The sequence below is a fragment of the Dacryopinax primogenitus genome (assembly GCF_000292625.1).
Source record: "Dacryopinax primogenitus strain DJM-731 SS1 chromosome Unknown DACRYscaffold_24, whole genome shotgun sequence".
In the NCBI taxonomy this organism is placed as follows: Eukaryota; Fungi; Basidiomycota; class Dacrymycetes; order Dacrymycetales; family Dacrymycetaceae; genus Dacryopinax; species Dacryopinax primogenitus.
In genome coordinates this window covers 397,543-419,965 of record NW_024467221.1, presented here as the reverse complement: position 1 = coordinate 419,965, position 22,423 = coordinate 397,543, and the positions used below count along the sequence as shown (strand labels likewise).

At 52.8% G+C, this 22,423-nt stretch overlaps 9 protein-coding genes across 9 annotated transcripts; 2 read left to right on the top strand and 7 right to left on the bottom strand.

Moving 5' to 3' along the window:
• The first annotated feature begins 1,042 nt into the window (after positions 1-1,042).
• Positions 1,043-2,236, top strand: DACRYDRAFT_25302 (defective in Cullin neddylation protein 1). The gene is made up of 6 exons (XM_040774110.1): positions 1,043-1,094; positions 1,155-1,222; positions 1,277-1,413; positions 1,460-1,935; positions 1,987-2,041; positions 2,097-2,236. The coding sequence occupies exons 1-6, from the start codon at positions 1,080-1,082 to the stop codon at positions 2,165-2,167; spliced, it is 822 nt and encodes a 273-aa protein (XP_040624089.1). The 5' UTR covers positions 1,043-1,079; the 3' UTR covers positions 2,168-2,236.
• Positions 2,237-3,106: 870 nt separating this feature from the next.
• DACRYDRAFT_25301 (uncharacterized protein) lies at positions 3,107-4,189 on the bottom strand. Its single transcript, XM_040774109.1, has one exon. The coding sequence runs from the start codon at positions 3,750-3,752 to the stop codon at positions 3,462-3,464; it is 291 nt and encodes a 96-aa protein (XP_040624088.1). The 5' UTR covers positions 3,753-4,189; the 3' UTR covers positions 3,107-3,461.
• A 24-nt stretch (positions 4,190-4,213) lies between these two features.
• On the bottom strand, positions 4,214-5,188 carry DACRYDRAFT_119653 (uncharacterized protein; the record flags this gene model as incomplete). The annotated part of the gene is made up of 1 exon (XM_040770837.1): positions 4,214-5,188. One exon carries the CDS (start codon positions 5,186-5,188, stop codon positions 4,271-4,273), a length of 918 nt encoding a protein of 305 aa, XP_040624087.1. The 3' UTR covers positions 4,214-4,270.
• An 811-nt stretch (positions 5,189-5,999) lies between these two features.
• DACRYDRAFT_112141 (kinase-like protein) lies at positions 6,000-6,731 on the bottom strand (the record flags this gene model as incomplete). The annotated part of the gene is made up of 3 exons (XM_040769351.1): positions 6,000-6,275; positions 6,327-6,404; positions 6,456-6,731. The coding sequence occupies 3 exons, from the start codon at positions 6,729-6,731 to the stop codon at positions 6,000-6,002; spliced, it is 630 nt and encodes a 209-aa protein (XP_040624086.1).
• A 1,190-nt stretch (positions 6,732-7,921) lies between these two features.
• DACRYDRAFT_102570 (cysteine proteinase) lies at positions 7,922-9,258 on the bottom strand (the record flags this gene model as incomplete). The annotated part of the gene is made up of 4 exons (XM_040767641.1): positions 7,922-8,481; positions 8,535-8,662; positions 8,710-8,934; positions 8,988-9,258. 4 exons carry the CDS (start codon positions 9,256-9,258, stop codon positions 7,990-7,992), a joined length of 1,116 nt encoding a protein of 371 aa, XP_040624085.1. The 3' UTR covers positions 7,922-7,989.
• A 1,518-nt stretch (positions 9,259-10,776) lies between these two features.
• Positions 10,777-11,612, bottom strand: DACRYDRAFT_25298 (uncharacterized protein; the record flags this gene model as incomplete). Its single annotated transcript, XM_040774108.1, has 2 exons — positions 11,015-11,612; positions 10,777-10,965 (listed from the first exon to the last, which is right to left on the bottom strand). Coding segments are annotated over exons 1-2 (310 nt in total), but the record flags the coding sequence as incomplete, so codon positions are not given.
• A 2,977-nt stretch (positions 11,613-14,589) lies between these two features.
• On the bottom strand, positions 14,590-15,850 carry DACRYDRAFT_25297 (uncharacterized protein). The gene is made up of 3 exons (XM_040774107.1): positions 15,674-15,850; positions 15,456-15,618; positions 14,590-15,386 (listed from the first exon to the last, which is right to left on the bottom strand). Exons 1-3 carry the CDS (start codon positions 15,840-15,842, stop codon positions 14,669-14,671), a joined length of 1,050 nt encoding a protein of 349 aa, XP_040624083.1. The 5' UTR covers positions 15,843-15,850; the 3' UTR covers positions 14,590-14,668.
• Positions 15,851-16,097: 247 nt separating this feature from the next.
• On the top strand, positions 16,098-18,446 carry DACRYDRAFT_59626 (Noc2-domain-containing protein; the record flags this gene model as incomplete). The annotated part of the gene is made up of 6 exons (XM_040775574.1): positions 16,098-16,294; positions 16,336-16,732; positions 16,779-16,887; positions 16,932-17,022; positions 17,068-17,712; positions 17,759-18,446. The coding sequence occupies 6 exons, from the start codon at positions 16,098-16,100 to the stop codon at positions 18,444-18,446; spliced, it is 2,127 nt and encodes a 708-aa protein (XP_040624082.1).
• Positions 18,447-18,613: 167 nt separating this feature from the next.
• DACRYDRAFT_59476 (uncharacterized protein) lies at positions 18,614-19,436 on the bottom strand (the record flags this gene model as incomplete). Its single annotated transcript, XM_040775564.1, has 2 exons — positions 18,614-18,819; positions 18,869-19,436. 2 exons carry the CDS (start codon positions 19,434-19,436, stop codon positions 18,614-18,616), a joined length of 774 nt encoding a protein of 257 aa, XP_040624081.1.
• Positions 19,437-22,423: the final 2,987 nt, after the last annotated feature.

Sequence of the window (22,423 nt, the reverse complement as noted above, 5' to 3'; positions counted from 1 at the left end):
TGTGTCCTCCAAGTTATTCACGACCTTTGTTTCTGATTCCGTCCAGCGCGCAACCGCCTCCTCCATCTCGAAATCCGGGTAGCCATGGCTACGCTAGCATTCAGCGCCGGGGGAATCATCGCCAGCATTTTCGGGATGAACCTGCTGTCTGGGCTGGAGGGAAATCCCGTCGCGTTCTATTGTATCGTGCCGCTCATCGGACTCGTGTCGTTCACATACTGGCGCATCGGACGTAGCGCTTTAAGCTATGCGCGGCGGCTGAAGATGAGCCAAGCGGGTCTGCTGGGTGGAGCGCTACGTGAGGCACGTATGAGACCGGGGATTTCAATGCGGAAGGAGAGGATGGAGAAGATGACCCATATGAGGGGAAAAACTACGGGTGAGAGAGAGACGTCCTCTGGGTTATTTTGAGGTGTTTCGCTGGTTGAAGTTCAGAGCGCTATGTTTGACATTACATGACTGTACAGACTGATCGGAGATATCATCTAGGATAACCTCGGATTTCAGGGCATGCCCTCCGGTATGCGTTGATAATGTAGAATGCCCTCCGGACCTTTTTGTCGGCAGTGCAGGAAGCAGCCTTTCCCATCGTAGTGCCGCACGAAACAGCGTACATGACAATGACAAAACAACACGTCGTGTCACGATCATTGTCGTAAAGTCTTTACAAATCTATGAACTTGTGACTAGACCATTGAGGCTAAGGTAGCGCAGTGTTTCATTCAACATATTTGGTGCACAACAATATAGCTTGCAAGTCCAATCGTGTTGTTACATGTTGTTTTGACACGTGCGCTGCTTCGTTCGGCAGAAGCGCCCATGGTGGAATGTGTCACGTACTCGAACCCTTTTCGGCATCGCCGACGCCTAACTCCGCAGGGCACGCGCCCTATGCGCTTGCCCTCCTCCTCCTCCTCTACCTCACCTACACACCCTGTACACCAACAGCCCTGTCATACATACATCCCCTCCTCATCCTCCTCCTCTTTCTCTTCTCTTTCCTACTCCTCTCACCTCGTATATTCCATCCTCGGAAAGTATCACCACCATCATCAGAAGACAGAGCGACAACAACAGCCATGAGTCGGAATTCCGTGCGTCCTACTTCGGCAGCTCAGTACATCAGAAGCTAACCGCCGAATTTGCCCTACAAGTCTGTTAAGATCCCAAGGGGACAGCAAGAAGATCTCTCGCAGCAATTCGCAGTTCTCACGGGGTCGTCGTACGTCCCTTACCCATTCCTCCTCCTGGACCTGCACAGGCTAATGCGCGCTAGACCGAAAGAAGCAATGTCCTTCCTCAAGAAGTATAATTGGAATATCAACACCGCTGTCGATGCGTGGTTTACCGTTCCAGCGCACGGGAGTCTACCGAGCGCGCAGAAGCTCGGGCAGGTGTTCGACAAGTACAAAGGTGTGTCCATCCCTTTCTCATTACTCCCGCTGCTCAGGCCTCCTAGACGCCTCGGATAGGATTGGCATAGACGGCACGATCAAGCTATGCGAGGACCTTGATGTATCCCCGGAGGACGTGGTGCTCCTTGCTATAGCACACGAATGCAAGTGCCCCGGTGTAGGCGAGTTCACGCGCGACGGGTGGATAGGCGGTCTCCAGTCCCTCGGTTGCGAGTCGGTCGATGCGCTCAAGCGTCTTCTCCCCTCTCTGCGCCAGAGGCTTCTATCAGACCCAGTATACTTCAAAGCGGTCTACTTCTCCACTTTTGGGTTTGCAAAACCCCCCGATTCCCGCGTCCTCCCTCTCGACAGCGCGCTCGCCTACCAGGCACTATTGGTCCCCCCTGCACTGCAGTTAGGCCAGAAAGGCGCACTGGCTAGCGAGCGCCCTCCGGGGTTTGGGATGCGCGAATGGGCCTGGTGGGAGGAGTTCTTGGGCAAGAGCAGCGTCAAGGCTATGACTAAGGATGTGTGGAATAACGTGCGAATTTGTCTGTTTGCTTGTGTGCGTGTGCGAGGCTGATGAGCCCAGTTCATAGACTTCGTCAGACAGATTGATAGCGAGTTCAAGATGCATGATCTGGAGGGTGCGTCTGTCGCTTATCGCTGCAGCTGTGATCTTATCTGACGCCAAGTGGGTAGCGGCTTGGCCTTCTGTGATCGACGAGTTTGTAGAGTTTGCAAAGGGGAAAGTGGCTGCGATGGAGAAATGAACGAGACATCGGCGTGTACTGGGCATGTATTAGAAGCGATTGGATTACAAGCTACAAATTGATTCGTTGTATATCACCGACATTGTTCGTATATTGAATGGCTGATTGAGTCATCGGGCATTGCATCCGTCGAATGAACGTACAAAAACAGAACCCTGACTTTTCTTCGACATTCTCCTCGTTCACAATGTTCGCGCCAACGACGAGCAAGCCGGTCTTCTCACTGCCAGCGACGACGACGACGACGACAGCAGTCACTCAACCATCCCACCCGGCCCACCTCCCCCATCCACTAACACTCCCCGAGATCCTCTCCCTGATTCTATCCCATCTTCCGATCTCCGACCTAGCACAATGTCTGTCCCTAAGCAGCACCTTCTTCCACTGCGCTGTTCAGCGACTGTACAAGTCTATGCGAGTTATAGATTTGCTTCGGCTGGTGGAGGCAGGAAGGAGGCAAGGCGGGGTTCGGCTAGTGAGCGTTCTAGATCTGACTAGGTTGGAGAGTGACTGAAGCAGAACAGGGACAGTTCCATGTGACGCTGTACGATATCACCCGTCTAAGGAAATACAGTACGTCTCCCTTCCCTGTCCACAACATCTCTAACCCTTTGCAGCACCACACATCACCATTCTCACCCTCACCTCCCAAGAGTTCCGCAATCGTTCCGTCCGGCATATCTGGAAGACATCCGGACGGTCCTACGCCCAAGTGCCCCTCGATCCGCTAGACCAGCTCTCCCAGCTCGTCGCTTCCTGGCATGATCTGCTCCTCCTGCATCCCGAGCTCTCCCCTGCGCTCCTCGCACAGGGCCACGACCCTTCTTTGAGGTGTATGTTCCCCAAGCTGCGCGCCCTGGGCGGCTCTTTCGGACTGGACGACGAACTCGCCCTCACCTCGCTAGACTTCACCCTCCCCGTCACCCCCTCGTCTCTTCTGAACGGCCTTGCCCAGCCGTGGCAAGCGGCGTACACATACAACCAAGAACGCGAGCTGCGCGGGGTCGAGCTCCTCCTCCGCGTCGAAACTGCCTATGCGGGGCTCTCGGCCCCATTGACGTACTTCTTCTTCTTCCTCCGACAGAGCACTACACTCCGGGAATGCGAGATCGCTGCAGTCTGGCAGGCTGAGGCGGAACAACTGGACTGGCACGCTATCTGGAACAAGGAGGAGTCTGGAACTCCTTTTCCCGAAAAGAGGATCAGGCTGCGGAAACTCGTATTACGAGCTCCGAGACCAGTGGAGATGTTTGAACGCCTGGTCGAGGAGGGGATGCTGGGATGTATGCCTGAGCTAGAGGAACTGTGTTTCGGAGTGGAGGCGGCGCTGGAGGTAGAGGAGTGGGAGATGAGCGAGATAGACGAGGATGAGAGCGACGATGATGAGGATGGGGGAGATGGGCTGCATGCGTTTGGCGTTGTACCTGATGAAGATATGAGCGACGTTTCTGAGGAGGGAGGGATGAGCACAGAAGACAGTGCGGATGATACGGAAGAAACGGACGTCACCTCCGGTTCTGAGAGCGACGACGACGACGACGACCATGTGCACGCGGGAGAGGAAGGATTGGACGCGAGCATGCATGGATCTCATTTTGGGGACGTGGGGGAGGGGGACGCAGACGAATGGCAGACTGAAGCGTCCATCCAGGTGGATGGATCTGAAGCTTCGGCAGCAGAGGCGATGTTCACTACCGAACTATTGCCCGGTCGACTCCCCTCCTATGGTGAAGACACGTACCGCCCTCCTGTCCGGCTCGCTCCCCAGCTTAAAGACGGCGTGCTGCTGTCCCGGCTGTGTACCGCTGTGGCTGGGGCGTGCCCGGGGCTCAGGATGTTGGGCTGGGATGGGAAGAGTGTGGTAAGCGTTGCACATGGGTGGGCCGGGATGGGCACCGAGCAGAGGGCCGAGTGGTTGGAGGGGGAGGTTAGGAAGGTGTTGGACATGCGCTGACTCAGACCAAACGATAATATCTCTGCTCGTCTTGAACCAGAATTGTGCATGGGTACAAACATGGCTACTGATACCACTACATCCTAACTAATGAAAGCTTGACATCTTGCAAAGCTGCGTATCCAGAGCGTCGAGGGTATGACGCGCAACTAGACGAGTGCAGCTCGTCCGTCCACCCCGTTGTGGGGGGCATGAGGCGTTATCCTCTTCGAAGGAATTGATAAAGACAACCTGGGGCTAACGATTGAGAGCCTAGAGAACCGCTTTGCTGTTGCACCGCATAGCAATTGCCCACAGCATGGGCACGTCTCCCCAGTCCCTGCATCATGTATCTCATCCAACGATTCAAAGGACGTCTTCTCCTGCAGACGGATAATCTTCCCCAAGTTATCGTGAAACATATCGCAAGCCGGGTCGCCCGCGATCTTCTGATGATCGGAAACGATCTGGAACGTGTGTCTGAGGGAACCGAGCCGGTCGCGCTCGCTGCAGAAATGGGCGAGTTCTTTACAGGTATAACCGTGTGTACGGAGCGTACGTAGCCGGGGCAGAATGCTGGAGTCGCCCAGGTTGTACACGGAGAGGTGCTCGGTCAGTGCTTCGAGATAGTGGTCTCCTGAACGTAGGTGAAGCGTGGAGATGCCATGCAGGCGGCGGAAGGCATCGACGACAACTTGCTTGTCGCATAGGACATCGAGAATCCGCAGTGACACGAGTTCTGGGTATCGATCGTGGTTGAGCAGGTCGAAGCTTGCCTCGTGTCCTTCTCCACGGAGTCGATGGATGCAAAGTTCGGCTAGACGTGGAGCCTGGATGGACGAGAGAAGGTACAAGAGACTGAGTGGCGCTACACAGCCTATTCGGAGCATTCTTAGTGCTGGAAGTAACACTGCTCTCTCGCCCACGTCTTCGAGCTTCCCATACGGAAACCCGGACTCTAACTGTGGTCCGGAGTTGACCACTGTTAGCTTGCGAAGAGCCGGCGTACCATACAGCAGTGACTCCCATTCCTCTCTTGTCGGACGCAGGTCTCCAGGATGATATCGCACGTCGAGATTTTCCAACATACTCGTGGTCCACGCTGGACAGGTCCAGTATATAGGGAGAAGATGAATACGAGCGCTCTTCAATAGAGGCATACGTCCAGAAAAGACGGGTTCATGTGTCCGCAACCGGCGCGTCAGTCGTTTCTTCCAAGGCCAAACTGAGTACCCTTCTGAACTTCGATCTTCCAAGATCAAAGTGAGTGAGAGAAGGTTAGGGGCGGGTGTAGCCAGGCATTGAAGGACAGATATCATGTTCTCGTAAGATCTCATCCTGATGTCACATGTTCTCCAACGCGCCGTGGGTAGAATGGAATGCCACAGTCTGAATAGCTTCGGTTCGAACCATAATGAACGAACGGGTAGGCCTTGTGATAGATCGGAGCATGTGATATCCAGAGGCTCGATACTGCTGAGCAGCGACCCCGTCGCAGTCTGGCCACATTTTGTGAGCGTCGTACTCACTTGCTGAGGCAGCCTTGACAGGTCAATATCGACGCCAGCAGAATATTCGGGTTGGATTGTAGACTCCTTTTCCTACATGAAAGATAGGTGAAGTCGATCCTGGCTCGTGACGAGTACGTACCTGAAGTAGGTGGCAAGTAACATAGTAGTCAAGAATGGCACCAATGTCCCGAGCTGAGAGTCGCGTCATAGGTCGACTATTCCAGCAACGGAGCATGAGCGTCCACATGCCGTCATGTTCTCCTAGAATTCCTTCTTCTGGGCGCGCGGGGTTTTCTTCTCGGAACACCTTTTCCAAAACTTCAATGTCTGTTAAGTGGTGATATGGGGCATTTTTAGTCAAGATCTATGACGATGTCAGCGATTCAGCTTAGAGAGTGGACACGATGCTTGCCTGGAAGAAAGTCCGCATCATTTCGAATACGTCGCTGTGCACGGTGATTGAGAGTGAGGCGTTCGGGATACCATATTTGGCGGGTTCCACTCGCTCCCATGCAAGCCAACGAGGATTGCCACGAAGCGCCATCGCTGTGACATCCACCGTCGACTCGTCTTCGTTCCACATTCCCGACAGCCCGAAGTCTACGAGACATGCTCGGATTCGACCTTGGGATTGTGATCGATCGCGGAACACGAGGACGTTATTCTGACGACGAATGGTCAGTGAGAATGGCTAAAGGGGTTGAGGGAGACATACGCCATTCAGACCGCCGTGAACGAAGGGCGTTGGTTCAACCGAATGGAGATAGACAAGGCCAGCGGCAATATCTCGGAGCTCGTGGAGGTCATTTTGTGGTCAATACGTCACCTTCCAGCTATCACTTACGAGGATGAACATCTCCGGAAGACTCAAAGCAGCGCTGTGAATATATTCCATGATGTTGCCGTGGGTAGCCCAGGGAGCGACCGTACATAGCTGAAATGGGGCGTTTCGTGCCACTTCTCGAAGATTCGCTAAGCCCAGGAGGGGGGTGATGTTTGGATGATCGAGCTGTGACCATCGCCATGCTTCTCGAAGACATATCTGTACACGATTCATATGCTTCGTTAAAGTGTTCTCGAACGAGGGAGACCAACCTGGAGGGCTCTTGCCGGATGCCATCCGAAGTTTTGCAGCACCTTCACCGCGACCAAATCTGAGGAAAGACCACCCTTCCGAGGCACTTGGTATACGCGGCCGTGGCTTCCACTTCGAGCATCACTCAGGTTTTGGATTCGCTCGAGATCCAGACCTAAGTTTGGGCCATTGCCAAAGAGCCGAAATATATGTCGGTTGAACGTCCAGTTGTAGCTGCACTACAACGACAAGCCTCAGGAACCAGAAAGCAGCATATCTCAGAACTCTACCTCCCGTCCTGTGGTAAAGCATCGACTACAAATTGGCTTCAACTTGTCGCATGCCAGTCCTCTGGAAGGGGATCGACATGGATGATTGTTGAGAACGGAAACAGCTCCGAAAGACGCGGGCCCCTCACCGCATGCTGCAGGTTATGCATTCCAGCGGAATAGGTGATGGCATTGCTGTAATGCCCACCATGAGTGATCTGGAGGAGATATTGGTATGCGGAGGTGTGAGTCTCAAATGAGGATTTCAGGACATCACACCTTCGGAGGGCGCAGGGCGCGGGGTATCATATACAGACGAGGTTGAGGTGCTGGCATGTTCGAATCACGGTGTTGCGCACGCGTCTGCCGCAAGGCGCAAGGATGCAATAGGTATTACGGAGACGTTAGACGCTGATATTCTAGCCATATCTGGAATCTGGATGGAAAAAGAAGTAGGAAGTAGAGCTCGAGGAATGGGCCTTGGGACCAGGCGGAAAAGGGCAGGTGCGCATGTCGTGACGGGAACAAGTCATCGGCGATACCCTTCATCGGTGATAACCAGTCTTAGAGAAGCACAAGAAGCAACCGCTCATAACCATGCTTCAGCTTCTCGGCGATTATGGCTTGTCATTGTTATCACTCTCTGGCCCGTGCAATGGGCAGAACGGGTGACTGGTGGGATGCTGAATGGGGGTGATATATCAAACCATTGTATTGCTACATGCCGAATTCTGTGCTATAAATGGCTCCCTCGCATTATTGCATTCGTCAACAACGTTCCCATATATCATGACACTGCACACGAGCTTGGAACAATCTCTAGATCATCGGAGGGCCTCATGCTTTGCTGAATGGCTGTGTCTCTATCACTTTATTCGAAAACTAAACGCTTGAAAATGCCCTCGAGCCGTACCGTCGTAGAACGCTTATCGCCGATCATTCCACAGCAAGGCGAAAACAGTCTTTGCAGTATTCATTTCCTTCTTTTTACGTTTATTATTACATACGTGCATTTAATCTTCGTACTACCACACTTACTCCGTATCTCTCGTTTCCAAAATATCGAAATGCCCCGGTCGATAAAGCAGTGCAATCTCGTGCATCCCATTTCCACCCTCTTGCTCACTCTCAAATGTCACAAAGTCCACTTTGCCCTCTGCCCCCTGTCCGCCCAGGCTATTATCAAGATAGGCGATCCGAACACAGAGATTCAGGGCGCGGGCAAGTGCCATCTCTTGCACATGGTCCGCTTCCTTTCCCGAAGCTTCGACCTCTCGTTCGCAGAAGTCGCGTGTGTCCAGTAGGTCGCCCGTGTCGGGTGAGAACAGGTAGGGAAGGAACTCCTCCTCGTGCGCTCTGATGTATCCACTTGTCAAGAGGCGTAGGTAAACGACAATGCTGTTGCTTGTTTCTGCGTCTTGGAACGCTGCGAGGAGGCCAGGGGAGGAAAGAAGGGGCTCATACGGGCCAGGGGGGGAGATGATAGACGAGATGAGCCGGACGAGCACATCGTAGAAGTCTTCGTACTATGCTGGGCGTGAGCATGGAGCCACGCAGCGAGATATTGACAGGGACGTACGACAAGCTGCTGGAATCCAGCTTCGTCGAGCAGATGACGCGTCTCCTGCAATGTACTGAGCGACATGGCTACTGCTAGAGCCGGGTCGGGCGCCAGCAGCAGTCTCTCAACATACGAGAACGCGAGTGCTGCCTTATATCAGTTCCATCTCGGCGACAGGAGCAAGTATACGCACACCGATAGAAACAATCTCCATCGCCCCTTGTCCGCCTCACCCCTCTCCATCCGATCCTCTCTAGGTACGAGAGCTTATCCACCACCGTCCGACTCCCCGTTGCGTATTCTTCTGCTAGCTCCGAGAGCGGCTCTATGGGAGAGATAAGTGGACGGCGAGCACTTTCTTCTTCTTGCAAGTCCTGGGTGAGGCGGATGATCTGAGCGTCGGTGAGATCCGACAATTCTAGCTCGCAGATTAACAGTCAAATATATCCCTGTACGCAGGGCAAGACGCACTCATCTCCGGATTGATACCGTCCACATCCGTCAACTCGCCCTCGACTTGTATCTCTTCCTCATCCTCATCGAAATTCTTTGTTCCATCGGGGAACAGTGCCGATTGGGGTACGCGGTCAGTCCCTCCCTCTTCACCTGCGATCCCCATGGGTGTAATCTCCCTCGATTCCTGCAGTGCAAGTTGCAGAGTGCGGGACATCCCTTCACCTGAAGATGACCGGTGCGTTTCATCGCCAGTGGCGACAGATTGTTGAGGTGCGAAGTAGTGCATCGTTGTGCTCCTACTTCCGGGACTTTGGGGTTGTTCAGCGGCAGGACCGCTGGGTTGGTTCGTAGCCGCCGTCTCGGTAGATTGGGCAGTCGCCTGACTGTAGGTGAATGGTGTAGGGTTGGACGTCTGCGAGTTGCGAGATAAGGAAGAAGTGGGCTATATCGTTGTTGTATTGGTCTACGACCGACGTCGTGGAAGGTCGGGGTTGTGCAGGGACTGTGCGGTGCCCACGTGGAATGAACATGCTTCTGACATGCTAGTTAGGGGAGCCCATCTCACTTTGCTCATTGTTTTAGGTGCAAGGATCTTTTGTACATAGTTCCCATTTTCTGTCTCCCATTTCCCATGTCTCATGTCCCATCCCCTATCCCCTCTTCAGTGACCTTTTTCTAGTGGCTGCTTTATATAGTAAAGGTCAGGGGGAGAATATTTATTGGGTTAGGGTTTGAAGTCTTCTTTTCAGTCTACCTGACACTACAGTTGACATGCATCATGTGCGCTGTACTTTGCATGCATGTATTCTAATATATATGTGTAATATTAATAGGGGATATGGGTTAGGTGTAGGGTTTAATAAGGGCCAGGATTAAGTAACCCTCAGCCTCCTAGGGTCTGGCGCTGCCACAGTGGAAGCAGATTTCGTTCCACTTCCAAATTTGGACTTAGGGTCCGGATTTTATTTCCTTACTCACACGCGGAGGTGAACCACGTGCTGTTCGCGCGTGGTTTTGCAGTACATCCGACTTTCGTGACACCTTCTATGCCCTCTGCACGCATAGACGCTGACTAAGATACCTCCGTTTGCCCTCGTGTCCGCGTCCAGCAAGTGGACCCAGGGTCCACTTGCTGGACGCGGACATGGGGGCAAACGGGATTTCCCCCTCCTGCGCTTACCTAATGCTTCCGTGCTTCCATGGAGGTACAAAAAGCTTCCTTCGCTCGGTAGCTCACCTTCTGAGAGTATAGATAATGCATTTGTTGATCTTTTTTACGTTTCAAAATGTCTAAGAAAGGATGATATCTTCTTGGAAGTAAAGTAGCAGGGCGAGGTATGTTTTGTTTTTTGAAAGTGTTTCATTTTAAAGTTCGCGCGAATGATGTATTTGATCCCGCTTTGTGGCTGCGCATGGCATGGCGTCATTGTTCCAATACTAGACGTTTTGTTTGCACCTCCCCCGCTACTCAAAGGATAGATTGGGACCCTGGCAGCATGGGGCGCGGAAGCCGATGCAAATGGAAGTAAATTACCTAAGCTATGCGCTATGCACTATGCGGGTGCGTAGAAAGTGTCACGAAACTCGGATGCTCTCTGGTTTTGCCCCCGGCTTCTTGCCATTTGCTTCATGATTTGCTTCATAATAAGTAGGGGATATTCGATGCTGTGTATTCGGTACACTCAGGCTGTACTTCATTGTCAACAGTACTGCCCCATGTCCACAGATATAATATAACACTGTTCTCAGGCGGTGATGGGCAGCTAGTTTCAAAGTGCTGGACACTTTCCCTTTTGACCTCCTATGATCACTTCTCTCTTCCATCGCGTCTCCCTCAACGCCGCACATATACCTGAATCCTATTCTCCATACCTTCTACATCTATTATCATGCGTCTACAATCGGTGCTCTTTGCACTTATCTCGACCCCGATCTTCGCACACCCGATCCTGGAAACGTTTTCGTTGGGAACCGTCGACGAGGGATATCTGATGTGCGTAGCCAAGCATTGGATGGTTGTTTTACCCTTATATTGAACGCAGCCAGAGAGCTGGGGACCAGCTGCAACCCAGTGACCAGTCGACAATGAGCGGTATGCCCAAGAAAGGCTCAATGCTGCAGATGCAAGTCTCAAGACCAGTGAATTGCAGAAGAATTCGATCAATTGGGATCCGCGCAAAAGCCCAGACGAGAAGGCAAAGACGATTAAGAAGCACGAGGAAAACAAGCAAGCACATGACGACGCTGTGGAGCAGCACGAAAGGGTCCACGAGCATTTGACAACCGTGGAGGCAGCGTACGATAAAGCCTCACATGCGATGGAAGAGACGCACCATAGGGCAACCGAGTGGGACGTCGAGTCTGCGCAACGTACGCATGGGAAAGCAGTCGCTGATCATGCCACTGCTGCAAAGCGCCTGGACACGCTCAAGAGGAAACGTGAAGATGCGCAATGCGGGCGAAATACACGGTCGAAGACAAAGAAGCAGAATGATCTGAACGAACAAATACATCGGCAAGAAGCAGTCGTCGCCGCCGCAGACCAACACAAACCAGGCTGAAACAGACGTGGCGCATCACGAAGGTGTGCTTGCAAACATTAAGGCGAACAAGGCGAAGGCGTCCGGGTCCAATGAACACAGTTCGTCCGAGTCCGAGAAACACAACTGATTGTCAATGTATCAATAGTTTGCCAGATCCACATTGGATACCATTCATGGATTTCCCAATATTCAGCCGTCTGTTCTAGCCCGCTCCCTGGTCCATCGATAGCACATGGACGCAGCCGGAAGTCGTGCCAAGGGAAGTGATCTTGTTCCGCACTGTGTGGGGGGTTATGGCTGTTCCTCTGTCATACCCCTTTCCGTCCTCGGTCTCCACCTTTGCCTTCTGTACCACAAGATAGCACAGATACGAACTACGAGTTCGCCCACAACAATGCAGAACAGGCAAATGAGAATCACCGTGAGGCGGTCAAACATCATGCACAGGCTCAAGGGATCCTAAGCGAGCGCCGGGCTGCGGACGAAGGGCCGGCGACCTCATATGCGGCCGCTAAGAAAGCCCAGGAGCTGCACTTCCCCGAGGCGGTCAAGTGGCATAGGGACAACGAACTGCAAAAACTTCAGGCTGGAGCGCAGGCGACCACCGGTCAACCGATCAGCCATGCTTCCCGCCAACATCCAAATGCCCTCGCCCTCACCAGTATATCGAGCAGCCAGAAGACAAACACCCCGCACCAGAAGAATGGCGCCGAGATTCCTGACGAGCTCGCCAAATCCTTTCAGAAGACCGACAGTGCGAAAATCGCTACCCTGGCAACGAAGGGCAAACAAGCGGCGGCCGAGCTTTACGTTAAAAATTTGGCTGAACAAGTGGACTCATACAAGGTGGCAGCGGATTTCGCGAAATCGCAAGTACCACAAGATAGCACAGATACGAACTACAAGTTCGCCCACAACAATGCAGAACAGGCAAATGAGAAATACAGTGAGGCGGTCAAACATCATGCACAGGCTCAAGTGATCCTAAGCGAGCACCAGGCTGCGCACAAAGCGACGAAGAACACATTGGTGCACGCTGAACAAGCCCAGGATTCGCAACTCCGCCGCACGTATGATTCGCAGAAGGAGACCCAACTGCAAAAACTTCAGGCTGGAGATGGCACGACGACAGCTCCAGCCACGAACGAGGAGGCTATCAAGACGGCAATTCCAGCCCAGAATGCGAAAACCAAGAGGCCGCTGCCTGAAGAGGGAGAAGACGTAGGAGCACAACCTCCGCATGGGCAATCATGGCCGCCGGATGAATCCAAACCCAGGGCAGCCAAGAAGCAACGGCTTTCAGGGCAACAAGATCAAGGAACGGGACAACCTCGGGAATCCTCGGTGCCACCCATCGCCACCTTGTCTCCATAGATAGTTAGTCGATAATGTAGATATGTAGAGGTGAATGCAGGTGGCTCCGTTACCCTTATGTGTACACATCGAGCAGCAAGATGCAGTGCGCTTCGGTGTCCTTGAGCTCCTCAGTACGCGGAAGAATATCAGCAATAGCGAGGTCGTTCTTGTATATGAGAAGCCAGAAGAAGACGGTGCGGACGAAAGGTTGCCACAAGGACGGAAGTGTCGATCGTCTCTTCTATCAAGAACAAGAGGCGGGTGGGAGGCTCGAAGTAAGCTAAGCGCAGTTGAGCCCCTGCCATCCTGGTACTTTCTAGCGATCATCCGCCGGCGCTGATGTGCAAGGGGGTTAGATGAGAAGGTCAAGAGAGACGATTAACACCACCTCTCGCTCACAGAAGTCGCGTGTCTCGAGTAGAGCGCTCGTGTCGGATGAGAAGAGGTAGGGCGCGAAGTCCTGGTTCTGTGCTCAAAAGGATGCGCTTGTAAAGATACGCAGATAGACGGCTGATCTGCGCTTTAGAGATTTCGTAGAGCCCTGAATAGGATGTCAACAACGTAGCTAAGAAGGGCGTCAGATACACTCGTATCCGGGTTGATATCCCCAACTCCGTGAACTCACCTTCCACCTGTAGCTCCACGTCATCATCCAAAGTCGTTGTTCCATCAGGGAACAACGCCGACTGAGGTACGCGTCTGTCCTTCCCTCCCCGCGGGCCTGCGATCTCGGCCGGTGTTATCTCCCTCGATTCCTTCAGTGCGAGCTGCAAGGTGGGAGATATCCCTTCGCCTGACGAGGACAGTAGTGTTCCGCCGCCTGTAGGTGAACGGAGAAGGGTTGGATGTATGAGAATTGCGAGATGAGTGTTGCCCGTAAAGAAAGGCAAGAAACTGCCTTTGATGGTTCGAGTGGAAGGTACAGCGTGCAACGCGAAGGCGGGAGGATGCGGAGAGCGACTATCAAGCAATTCACACTACGCGTCGGGAACAGGAGAACCTGATGCTGCGGCAGATCTAGAAGACGAGGACGAGAGTGATTCCCATGCAAGCCCACCTCGGTCACGGCAAGGAACAGAGTTACAACAAGTGAAATCAGAGATGGCGAATCACGAAGACATGGTTAAGTCGTATCAAGAGGATATCAAGCATCACAACTCCAATGTTATGTCCGAGTCTGGTTCCAACCATCACAATTGATCGTCACATATGGTGAACATTCCCAATTGGCACCCATTGCCTTCCATTTTCGTTTTCCCCCAGGCGTATATCCCTTGTCTTCTTACGAACTTTCCTGCTCGGGGCACATACGAAAAATTCTCGTGCGTGCCCAACTCTTCACCAATTTCTGCGGCGAGTTTAGAGAAGCGCGACGCACCAGACTTGGGACGGATTGGGACGGACAGAGGCACAAAGAACGCGTTGGCGGCAGAGTGTTCTCGCTGCCCATCTATAACGACTAGCTCTCACTCTTTTTTGGCGAAAAGAGTGAGAAAATGCCATCAGGCATCAATACAGTACTCCTTCGATCACCATGCGGAAGTACACGTCGCATTACGGATGCCCGCCTCGTCGTCCTTCAACGCCCAACAGAGTTGGCGACGAGGAGCAAGTCGAGCTGTGTGCAGGGGGGAAGTGCCAGGCTCTGTGGAGGAGTAGATGACATCTTCAGCCATATGGAACGAGCCGGGAACGGAGTAGAAAGCAGCAGGGTTGACAATATGTACATCGATTTCACCCTACCGAACCAGGCGAAGGGAGGCACTCTCGTCCAAGCTACACCTGTCCCTTGCCCTTTTAAAGCCCATGTAGTTCCCTTATTTCCTCAAACCTCTTCTCCCAGTCCTTCCTCCCCACGCCAACCCAGTACTCCTTCCATCTCTGTGGGCCCCTCCCTATGCTGTCTTTCTCCAGGTCGATGCTCCCCTCCGGGCCAGCACACTTCTGCATGCCCATCGTCCTGCTCACCTCAGCAAGCCAGGGGGTGAGTCTGCTGATCCTCAGGTATGCTTTCTCCACCCCAGCTTCCGAAGTGAATGCATGGGCAAGGGCGTGAGCGAAGAGGTCGTTTTGGATGAACGTGGCGCGGTAGGGTGCGTCGAGGTGGAAATGTCGGACGTAGACGCAGTTTGAGCTTTGCTTAGGCTTCGAAGCCGTAGAGAGAGAAGCGATCTTGTTTTGCACCTTTTCGCGTGTCTCAGCTTCCCGCTTGTCATGTTCTTCCTTCTGCGCCTCTTTCTCCGCTTTCGTCTTGGCGGGTTTCTTTGCCGGCCCCTTGCCATGTTCCTTCTCCACCTCTGCCTCTGCCTCCTTCAGAATATCATCAAGTCCCCTCAGCTCCTCAGTAGGCTTGAACGCATCAGTGGCAGCGACGCCGATGGGGTTGTTCTTGTATATCAGGACCCAGAAAGCGGTGCCGGGAGAAGACGGGTTGTTGTAGTAGGAAGTGATGTCCAGAGTGTCTTCCCGTGAGAGGGAGAGTCGGGTAAGGTGCTCGAAGACTGCTCGGTTGAGCCTGTGAGGACGTCAGTTCTAACGATCAAGCCCCAGCACTGGAGGGGTATGGTTGGGAACGGGAATGCACCAGTCGATCACGAATAAGATTGGAACGGCGCAGCTTGCGAGCGCAGGGAGGGGCATGAGCCAGGTCCACAGGGGGCCGTTTACTACAGGCCACCATTTCATGAGTGTCACCATGACGCTCGACAGTCCAAGCCATGCAGCGATGACGAAAGGGTTGGTGTACACTGCACTCAATAAGCGGGTGGTTGGGAAAAGGCAGGGCAAGAATTGAGAACGTACGTAGAGTATTGGCAAGCGCGAGCTGCTCCATAGTCGAATAGCCCAAGAGCAAGCGAACTTCTTTGATATCCTTCTGCTCAAATTTGCGTATCTTGACTATGAGTCCTTCTGAAGCGTCGACGGCTGCACCTGGGACGGCGACGCCTGCTGGAGGAACCGGGTGTGCCATTGTTGAAAATTAAGAAGAGAATTCTATCAAATTAGAAGTTCAGTGGTCGTTCGAATTAAAAGTTGCAAGGAAAGGACTAGCACATACATACGTGTACAAGAGCTTGGCGGTTGAAAGTGAACAGCGGTGCACGTGGCGTTGACCAAGTGGGCGCTCATAATCAGGCACTCAGACCCTGACGGCACGTGCGTCACAGCCACAGGGACTGGGGGGAAATTTCGTCGAACCCTGACCATGTTTACTGCTAAGAACACTATGGCAAAAACTGCAAAGGCCACAAAGAGGTTCATCTCTTCTGGAAAACTCAAGCAGCAGATCGAGCAGAGGCACAATCATAAGAAGGTTAAGCAGCAGATTGAGAAACGCAGAGGGAAGGGGAAACGGGCAGAGGAGAAGAAGACAGCAAAAGCTGTTGACGAGGATAAGGCTCAAGAGGCAGAGGATAATGACCAGTACGGAATTAACACATGCAGAGAGCAATGCTAATGCCTAGCAGACCGAATGAAATGACCGTGGACGACCTACTTGGTGGTGAGTTTATGGACGATGGCGACTCAGAAGAAGAGGACGACAACAGCAGCGCAGTGGACGACAACGAGTCATTTGCCTCTGTAGACGATCTAGACGCAGACGAAGAGGCACACAAGATGGATTTGGAGAGATTGAAAGAGGTGGATCCCGAATTCTACAAATACTTGCAGGAGAACGACAAGGAGCTGCTGGAGTTCGGCAACGAGCCTGAGGAGATGAAGGATGCTGAAGATGTGGACGTGGAAGTGGACGAAGCAGAGATCGCGATGGAAGAAGAAGAGGATGAGATCGCCGTTCCTTCCACTGCGAAAGAGGTGACGAAGGAGATGCTACGCGCGTGGCAGAGGTCCATCCTCGAGGTATGATTCTCCCATGCGTGTTCTCACGTAGCTCACACCTACACAGCACCATTCGCTGCGTTCTCTCAGAGGCCTTCTACTCGCATTCCGTGCCGCGGTACATATGAATGAAGAAGATGGGACGCAATATGCGTACTCCATAGGCAGCTCGGCCGGTTCGTCGTTCCCTCCCTTCTTACCTTCCGCTGACCCGGTGCAGTATATAACAAGCTCGTTGTTACTGCCTTGAAGTACACGTCGATCGTCCTTTCTCATCATTTACCTTACAAAACTCTTCCCGACGGACGCTAGTGCGTGCTTCCCACCTAGTCTAAGATTTCAACTAATGTTCCCAGCAAACCTCCCGCACAGACGAAGAAATACTCCACCCTGCAGAAGATGATTCTCTCTTTCTTCAGTAACGTCCTTCACCTCCTCTCCCAGCTCCCAGACGGCGACATGAAGCTCCTCGTCCTATCCGAGTCGACGAAAGTGATCCCATACATCGTCTCTTCCCGGAAAGTCGTCAAGGACTACCTCAAGCAGCTGCTCGACGTCTGGTCTAGCGGGTTCGATGACGTGCGCCTGACTGCGCTCCTCGCTATTCGGCGACTCGCGGCTAGTCCCGACCAGAGTATACTCGACATTTGCCTGAAAGGGACTTATGTCTCTCTCGTCCGCTCTTCCCGGGTAACGACGGTGCACACCCTGCCCTCGATCAACCTGATGAAGAACTCTGCTATGGAGCTGTACATCCTCGACCACGAGGCGGCGTATCAGCACGCATTCCGTTATATCCGCCAGCTCGCCGTCCACCTCAGGGAAAGTATGAAAGTCAAGAGCAAGGAGGCATACAAGGCTGTCTATAACTGGCAATATGTGCACTCGCTCGACTTTTGGGCTGGTGTCCTCGCCAAGGCGTGTGATCGGGATGCACTGGGAGAGAGCGCACTACATCCACTCATATACCCTTTGGTGCAAGTGACGATCGGGGCGATCAAGTAAGTTTCCCTTTCAGGTCCCTTCAGCTATATCTAACGGACGTAGACTGATTCCAACACCCCGCTATTTCCCACTGCATCTCCACTGCGTCCGTTCCCTCCTTCACCTGATCCGCCACACGGGGGTGTTCATCCCCCTCTCTCCCTTCATCCTGCAAATCCTCACATCATCCGAGTTCTCGCACAAGCCCAAGCCCTCAACCCAGCGTCCGCTCGACCTGGAAGCCTTTATCCGCGTCCCAGCACCGTATGTCCGCACCAGACTGTACCAAGATGCCCTTGCGGAGGAAAGCGCCTACCTGCTCGGAGAATGGTTCGAGACGTGTGCGCAGAGCATAGCTTTCCCCGAGCTTGCTGTGCCAGTGACGATCCTCGTCCGGCGGATGCTGAAAAGGTCCAGCAGTGTCAAGCTCGCAACTACTCTCAAGCCGCTTGTAGAGCGTCTGGAGGAGCACGCAAAGTGGGTCGAGAAACGACGTTTGGGAGTAGTATTCGGTCCGGCGGATACGGCGGAAGTAGAGAGGTTCGAAGCGGCTATTGGGGTTCCCGAGAGCCCGTTGGGCAAGTGGGTGAAACTCCAGCGGAGGGCGAGGGAGAGACGCAAGGCAGTGATCGAGAAGGTAAGCAATATTCAAACCGCGTGGCTTGACGCTCATTGGAAGATAGGCGAGAGAGGGTGCATCGGAGATGGTGGACAACTAGGGAAGCGTGCCCTCGTAAAAGTTATGCACTAGAACTCTGGTGCTTGTGTTTAATCTCGCCATATCATTAGTATGAAACTCATGATATCCTCAATGATCATGTTGTGAGCTCTCCCTAGAAACATCGCCAAAGACTCTTTGATCACCAATTTAGGTACGGATCTTCCTGATCAGAGCATCCCAAGCACAGATCGATGAAATTAATAACACAGTATTGTATTAGTACAACCATCCCGCCCAACACTAAGCGCCAAGCTCCATCCCCCCTCCTGCACCTCTGGCTCTACATCCTCATGCATGAGCTCGTCGAGTGCTTTTGACACGGTTCTCAACTTTCGCGTGAAGACGGCAATGGCTTCTGGAAGGATGGCGTTGGGTGCCATTTGCCCTGCTGACTCGACCGTGACTGCAACACGTTAGATGCCTGAGAGAGAGAAGCGGGATGTGGGACGTACACAGGAAACGATCCCTCACTCGAGTGAGTTTGACCGCACCCTCAAACTCGGGATAAAGGAAGACGTTCCTGCTCATCGTATCCTTCCTCGCATCCTTGACGAACACTTCCCATTCCCATTGCTTATTCCTTCTGCTCCCGATAACACCGGGGGAGAAGCTCTGCGTAAACTTCGCTTGCAGCTGCTCTGGTATTGATTTGAAGATTCGAACATATGGCAACAGACGGGACGTTGCAGTAGCGACCGGACTGTACTTCGCATGGTCTCTCCCGCAGCTCTTGACGCAGTGCATCTCGATGTTGAGTTCCTGCCCCCGGCGAAGCTTGACGAGAATTATATCGGGTTTTGCGACAGAAGGGGCTTCGGCGAGGTAGTCTGGAAGTGCTGCTTGCGCACCAACAGGCTTCCACCGGAGGTGGGAGGCGTACAGTAGATGGACGAGTTTTCGTACAGCTCTGAGGGGTCGGTGCTCCCTCTTAGCAGAAAGGGACGGCTGGTACAAGTAACTTGTACTTCGAAAGAGATGGTGTTTGCATCGGCTGGAACAGCGTTCGCTGTGAGCGCGCATACTCTGTCAGCAATGAGCATGGGGGTAGGGAATTGTGCGCACGAGTCCAGCTCTCAAGCCTCGCCGGGTTGATCCTCAAAGGTACCAGCCCCGGCCTACTCGCCAGCACTTCATCCTGCATGACACGCTTGTGTTCTGCCAAACCCACACATTCTCCACTGCAATCGTTTCCACCTCCTCGGTCATGACTTTTGGGAGGGCGTCGGCGATCGCTGCGTCTGTCCCTACGAGGTCGAAGTCGATTGTAGTGGGTGTGAGACGCTTAATGTCGACTTGTAAGCTCTGGCCCAGAGGGGAAGATCGACCTGGAGAAAGACGGCATGGGGAGGGGCCCTCACAGATGGAAGGAGTACTAGGTTGGCGTGGGGAGGGAGGAGTGGGAGAAGAGGTTTGAGGAAATGAGGGAACTACATGGGCTTTACAAGGGCACGGGAGTGGCCGCTTCCCTCCTCCGGTCAGCCCATTCAGACGCACACAGGAATTACGCCATGCCGCACTCTCTTCTCATAAAACATTAACTCGACAGTATTCACAAAGTCTATCCATTCGTCTTGTGCTCCGGCTGATTGGGGTTGGTTATAACTTGCTCGCTGGTGGATCCGGGGTTGCTCATGTACTTGTTATAGTGGTGCTGTTCGTTGATGGTATTGATCAACTGGTCGTGCACGTTATGTGCGTTTATTGCGCTGTTCCTAGCCTTCTGTTCATTTAGTAGAATGCCTGCTTCCAAATGATGTTCCGCCCTCCGCTTTTGCGTGGTGTTTGCCACTGACAACCCCGCCTTCTGTTGGCGCATATCCTGTACAAGTTTGGCAGCTGACTCGTGGTCCTGAATCAATTGCATCCGCAAGGCTTCTTGATGGGTTCTTTTCACGTGGAGTAGTTTGCCGTGAAGCTGGTCCCCCTTTCTTGTGACTTGTTGCATCACTGGGGAAAGCAAATCTGCATGTGTCACTAGTGCGCTATGGGCGCTCTTCAACTCAGGATATTCTTGCACGGCACCCTTATGCTGGAAAACCTTCTCATCCCTGTCCTGCCTGAGCTGACCTCCATCTCCAGGCATCGAACCAGGCTCATGGAGCTCGCCACCACTCCCCATCCAGTGATCAAGTTTTGCTTGCGACGATATCGCAGCACGACCAGTAGTCTCTACAAGTTCCCGACCGGCTTCAACACGTTTCGCGGCGTCCTTCACGTGCCCTTCCACCCCTTCCAGCACTTTGTGCTCACGAATGTTTGTGTAAACCTCGCCATTAACCCATGAGATATGGCTGGCCGACATTTGATGAGCCGCATGTTGAATAGGTGGAGGTAGATGAGGTTGGACAAGAGGATCAGGTCGGCGAGCAGGAAGATCTTGAATAGGAATAGGTTGTTGACTCGGAATGGGATGTTGATTAGGTTCCATTCTCTGGCTGCATTCAAAGTCAATGAGGGGCGCCTTGCCTACAATCAACATATGACTAACATGAGATACTCCTCGTCAAAGGTTTCCGGGATCGGACGTGCGAAGATCGGTACCGAGATGAGTGCAAGGAAGACCGTCGATGTAAGACGCATGAGAAAAATTGTGGAAGAGATAGATATAAAGTGTGGAATGGTTTCTGAAGGGCGGAAGATGGGGTGGAAGACAGATGTGACCAGCACAAAAGTCTTGGAAAGGTGTGTGTGTTGTGACTGGAAGATGGGGTGGAAGACAGATGTGACCAGCACAAAAGTCTTGGAAAGGTGTGTGTGTTGTGACTTGCTGCCGCCCAAAACCTGGGATGACGGTCCTTTTTATAGCTCTGAGTATGGGTCACCCAGCGCATACATTCAAAAGAAGGAATGAAGCATAGCAACAGAGCCTGAGATTCTGAACCGCAAACGGGCAAATGTAAACAGTACTTAATGTAGCACTGCTGATCGACCCTGCCTACTCGATCATGAATATATTTAGTCATCGGATCTGGAAAGCGCATGACCCCGCCACCCCGGGCTATTTGTAACATTGCAGTTTACGCCAATAGATTTGCGATGTTTTCGGTTAGTTTTCCTCCGTCCTAACGTGGAGCGGTGGGGACACAACCGCAGAAGACGAGGAAGATCATGTCATGGCTGTTTCGATCACGAAATCAGCCCAGGTCGGTGCTGAAGTTCGTGGAAGAGGAAAGAGGACGACTGTTTCCCGAGTTCGGGGAGATGGTACTGGTTCGGGAAGTACTGGTTACGGTCAGTGAAGGGGGTGCTTTTTAAATGGTGCGAATACCAGTCAGTGGATGACATCCCGTAGCCCCTAGATACGTAGATACGCAGATTTGCATCCATTTCGAGAAGCCGGAAACAAATGGGTCAGGGTCATCCCTTTCCCGCAGGCTGCGCATCCAAGGGATGCAAATTCCTAAATCTGGGTGATCACATGACGGATTTGTTCCTGCTGGTCACGCGGAGGCTGTGCCACATGCCCCATGGTGGGCATGTGTATGCATTGTGTACACACATGCTCCTTGTCAACCTCCCACCATCCCAACATCAACTCCACCACTTCTACTCGCCCTCTCTGCTTGACTTCTGTTTCCTATGGCTGATCTACTGACATGTGATGCACTGAGAGGGCTTGCTTGAGGAGCCCTCACTGCTGAGTACCTCAATGATGACATCACCATGCAGATCATCTCCTATACAGAGTTGGTCAATGATGATGCTGTACTGCTCAATCTGCCCTTCATCTGGTATGTCAAGCACTGTTCAGACTGTGCCCCTGCTAATGATCTGCACAGCCTTACTCTCAGCAATGGCCAGGATGTCCTCAACCATTGTGTTGCAGGCCAGTGTCTTGTTCCTGACTGCACCATGGTGAGTTCAGTAACCTGGACATTGTGAACATTTGGGGGGCTCAGCATTGGGTGGCTAATGGCCAGTGAGTACTTCATTGTCAGGGGACCAGCTCATTGCTTGGTCAAGAGACATGACTAAGCCTTTATGACATGGAAGTAGCTGGTATACCT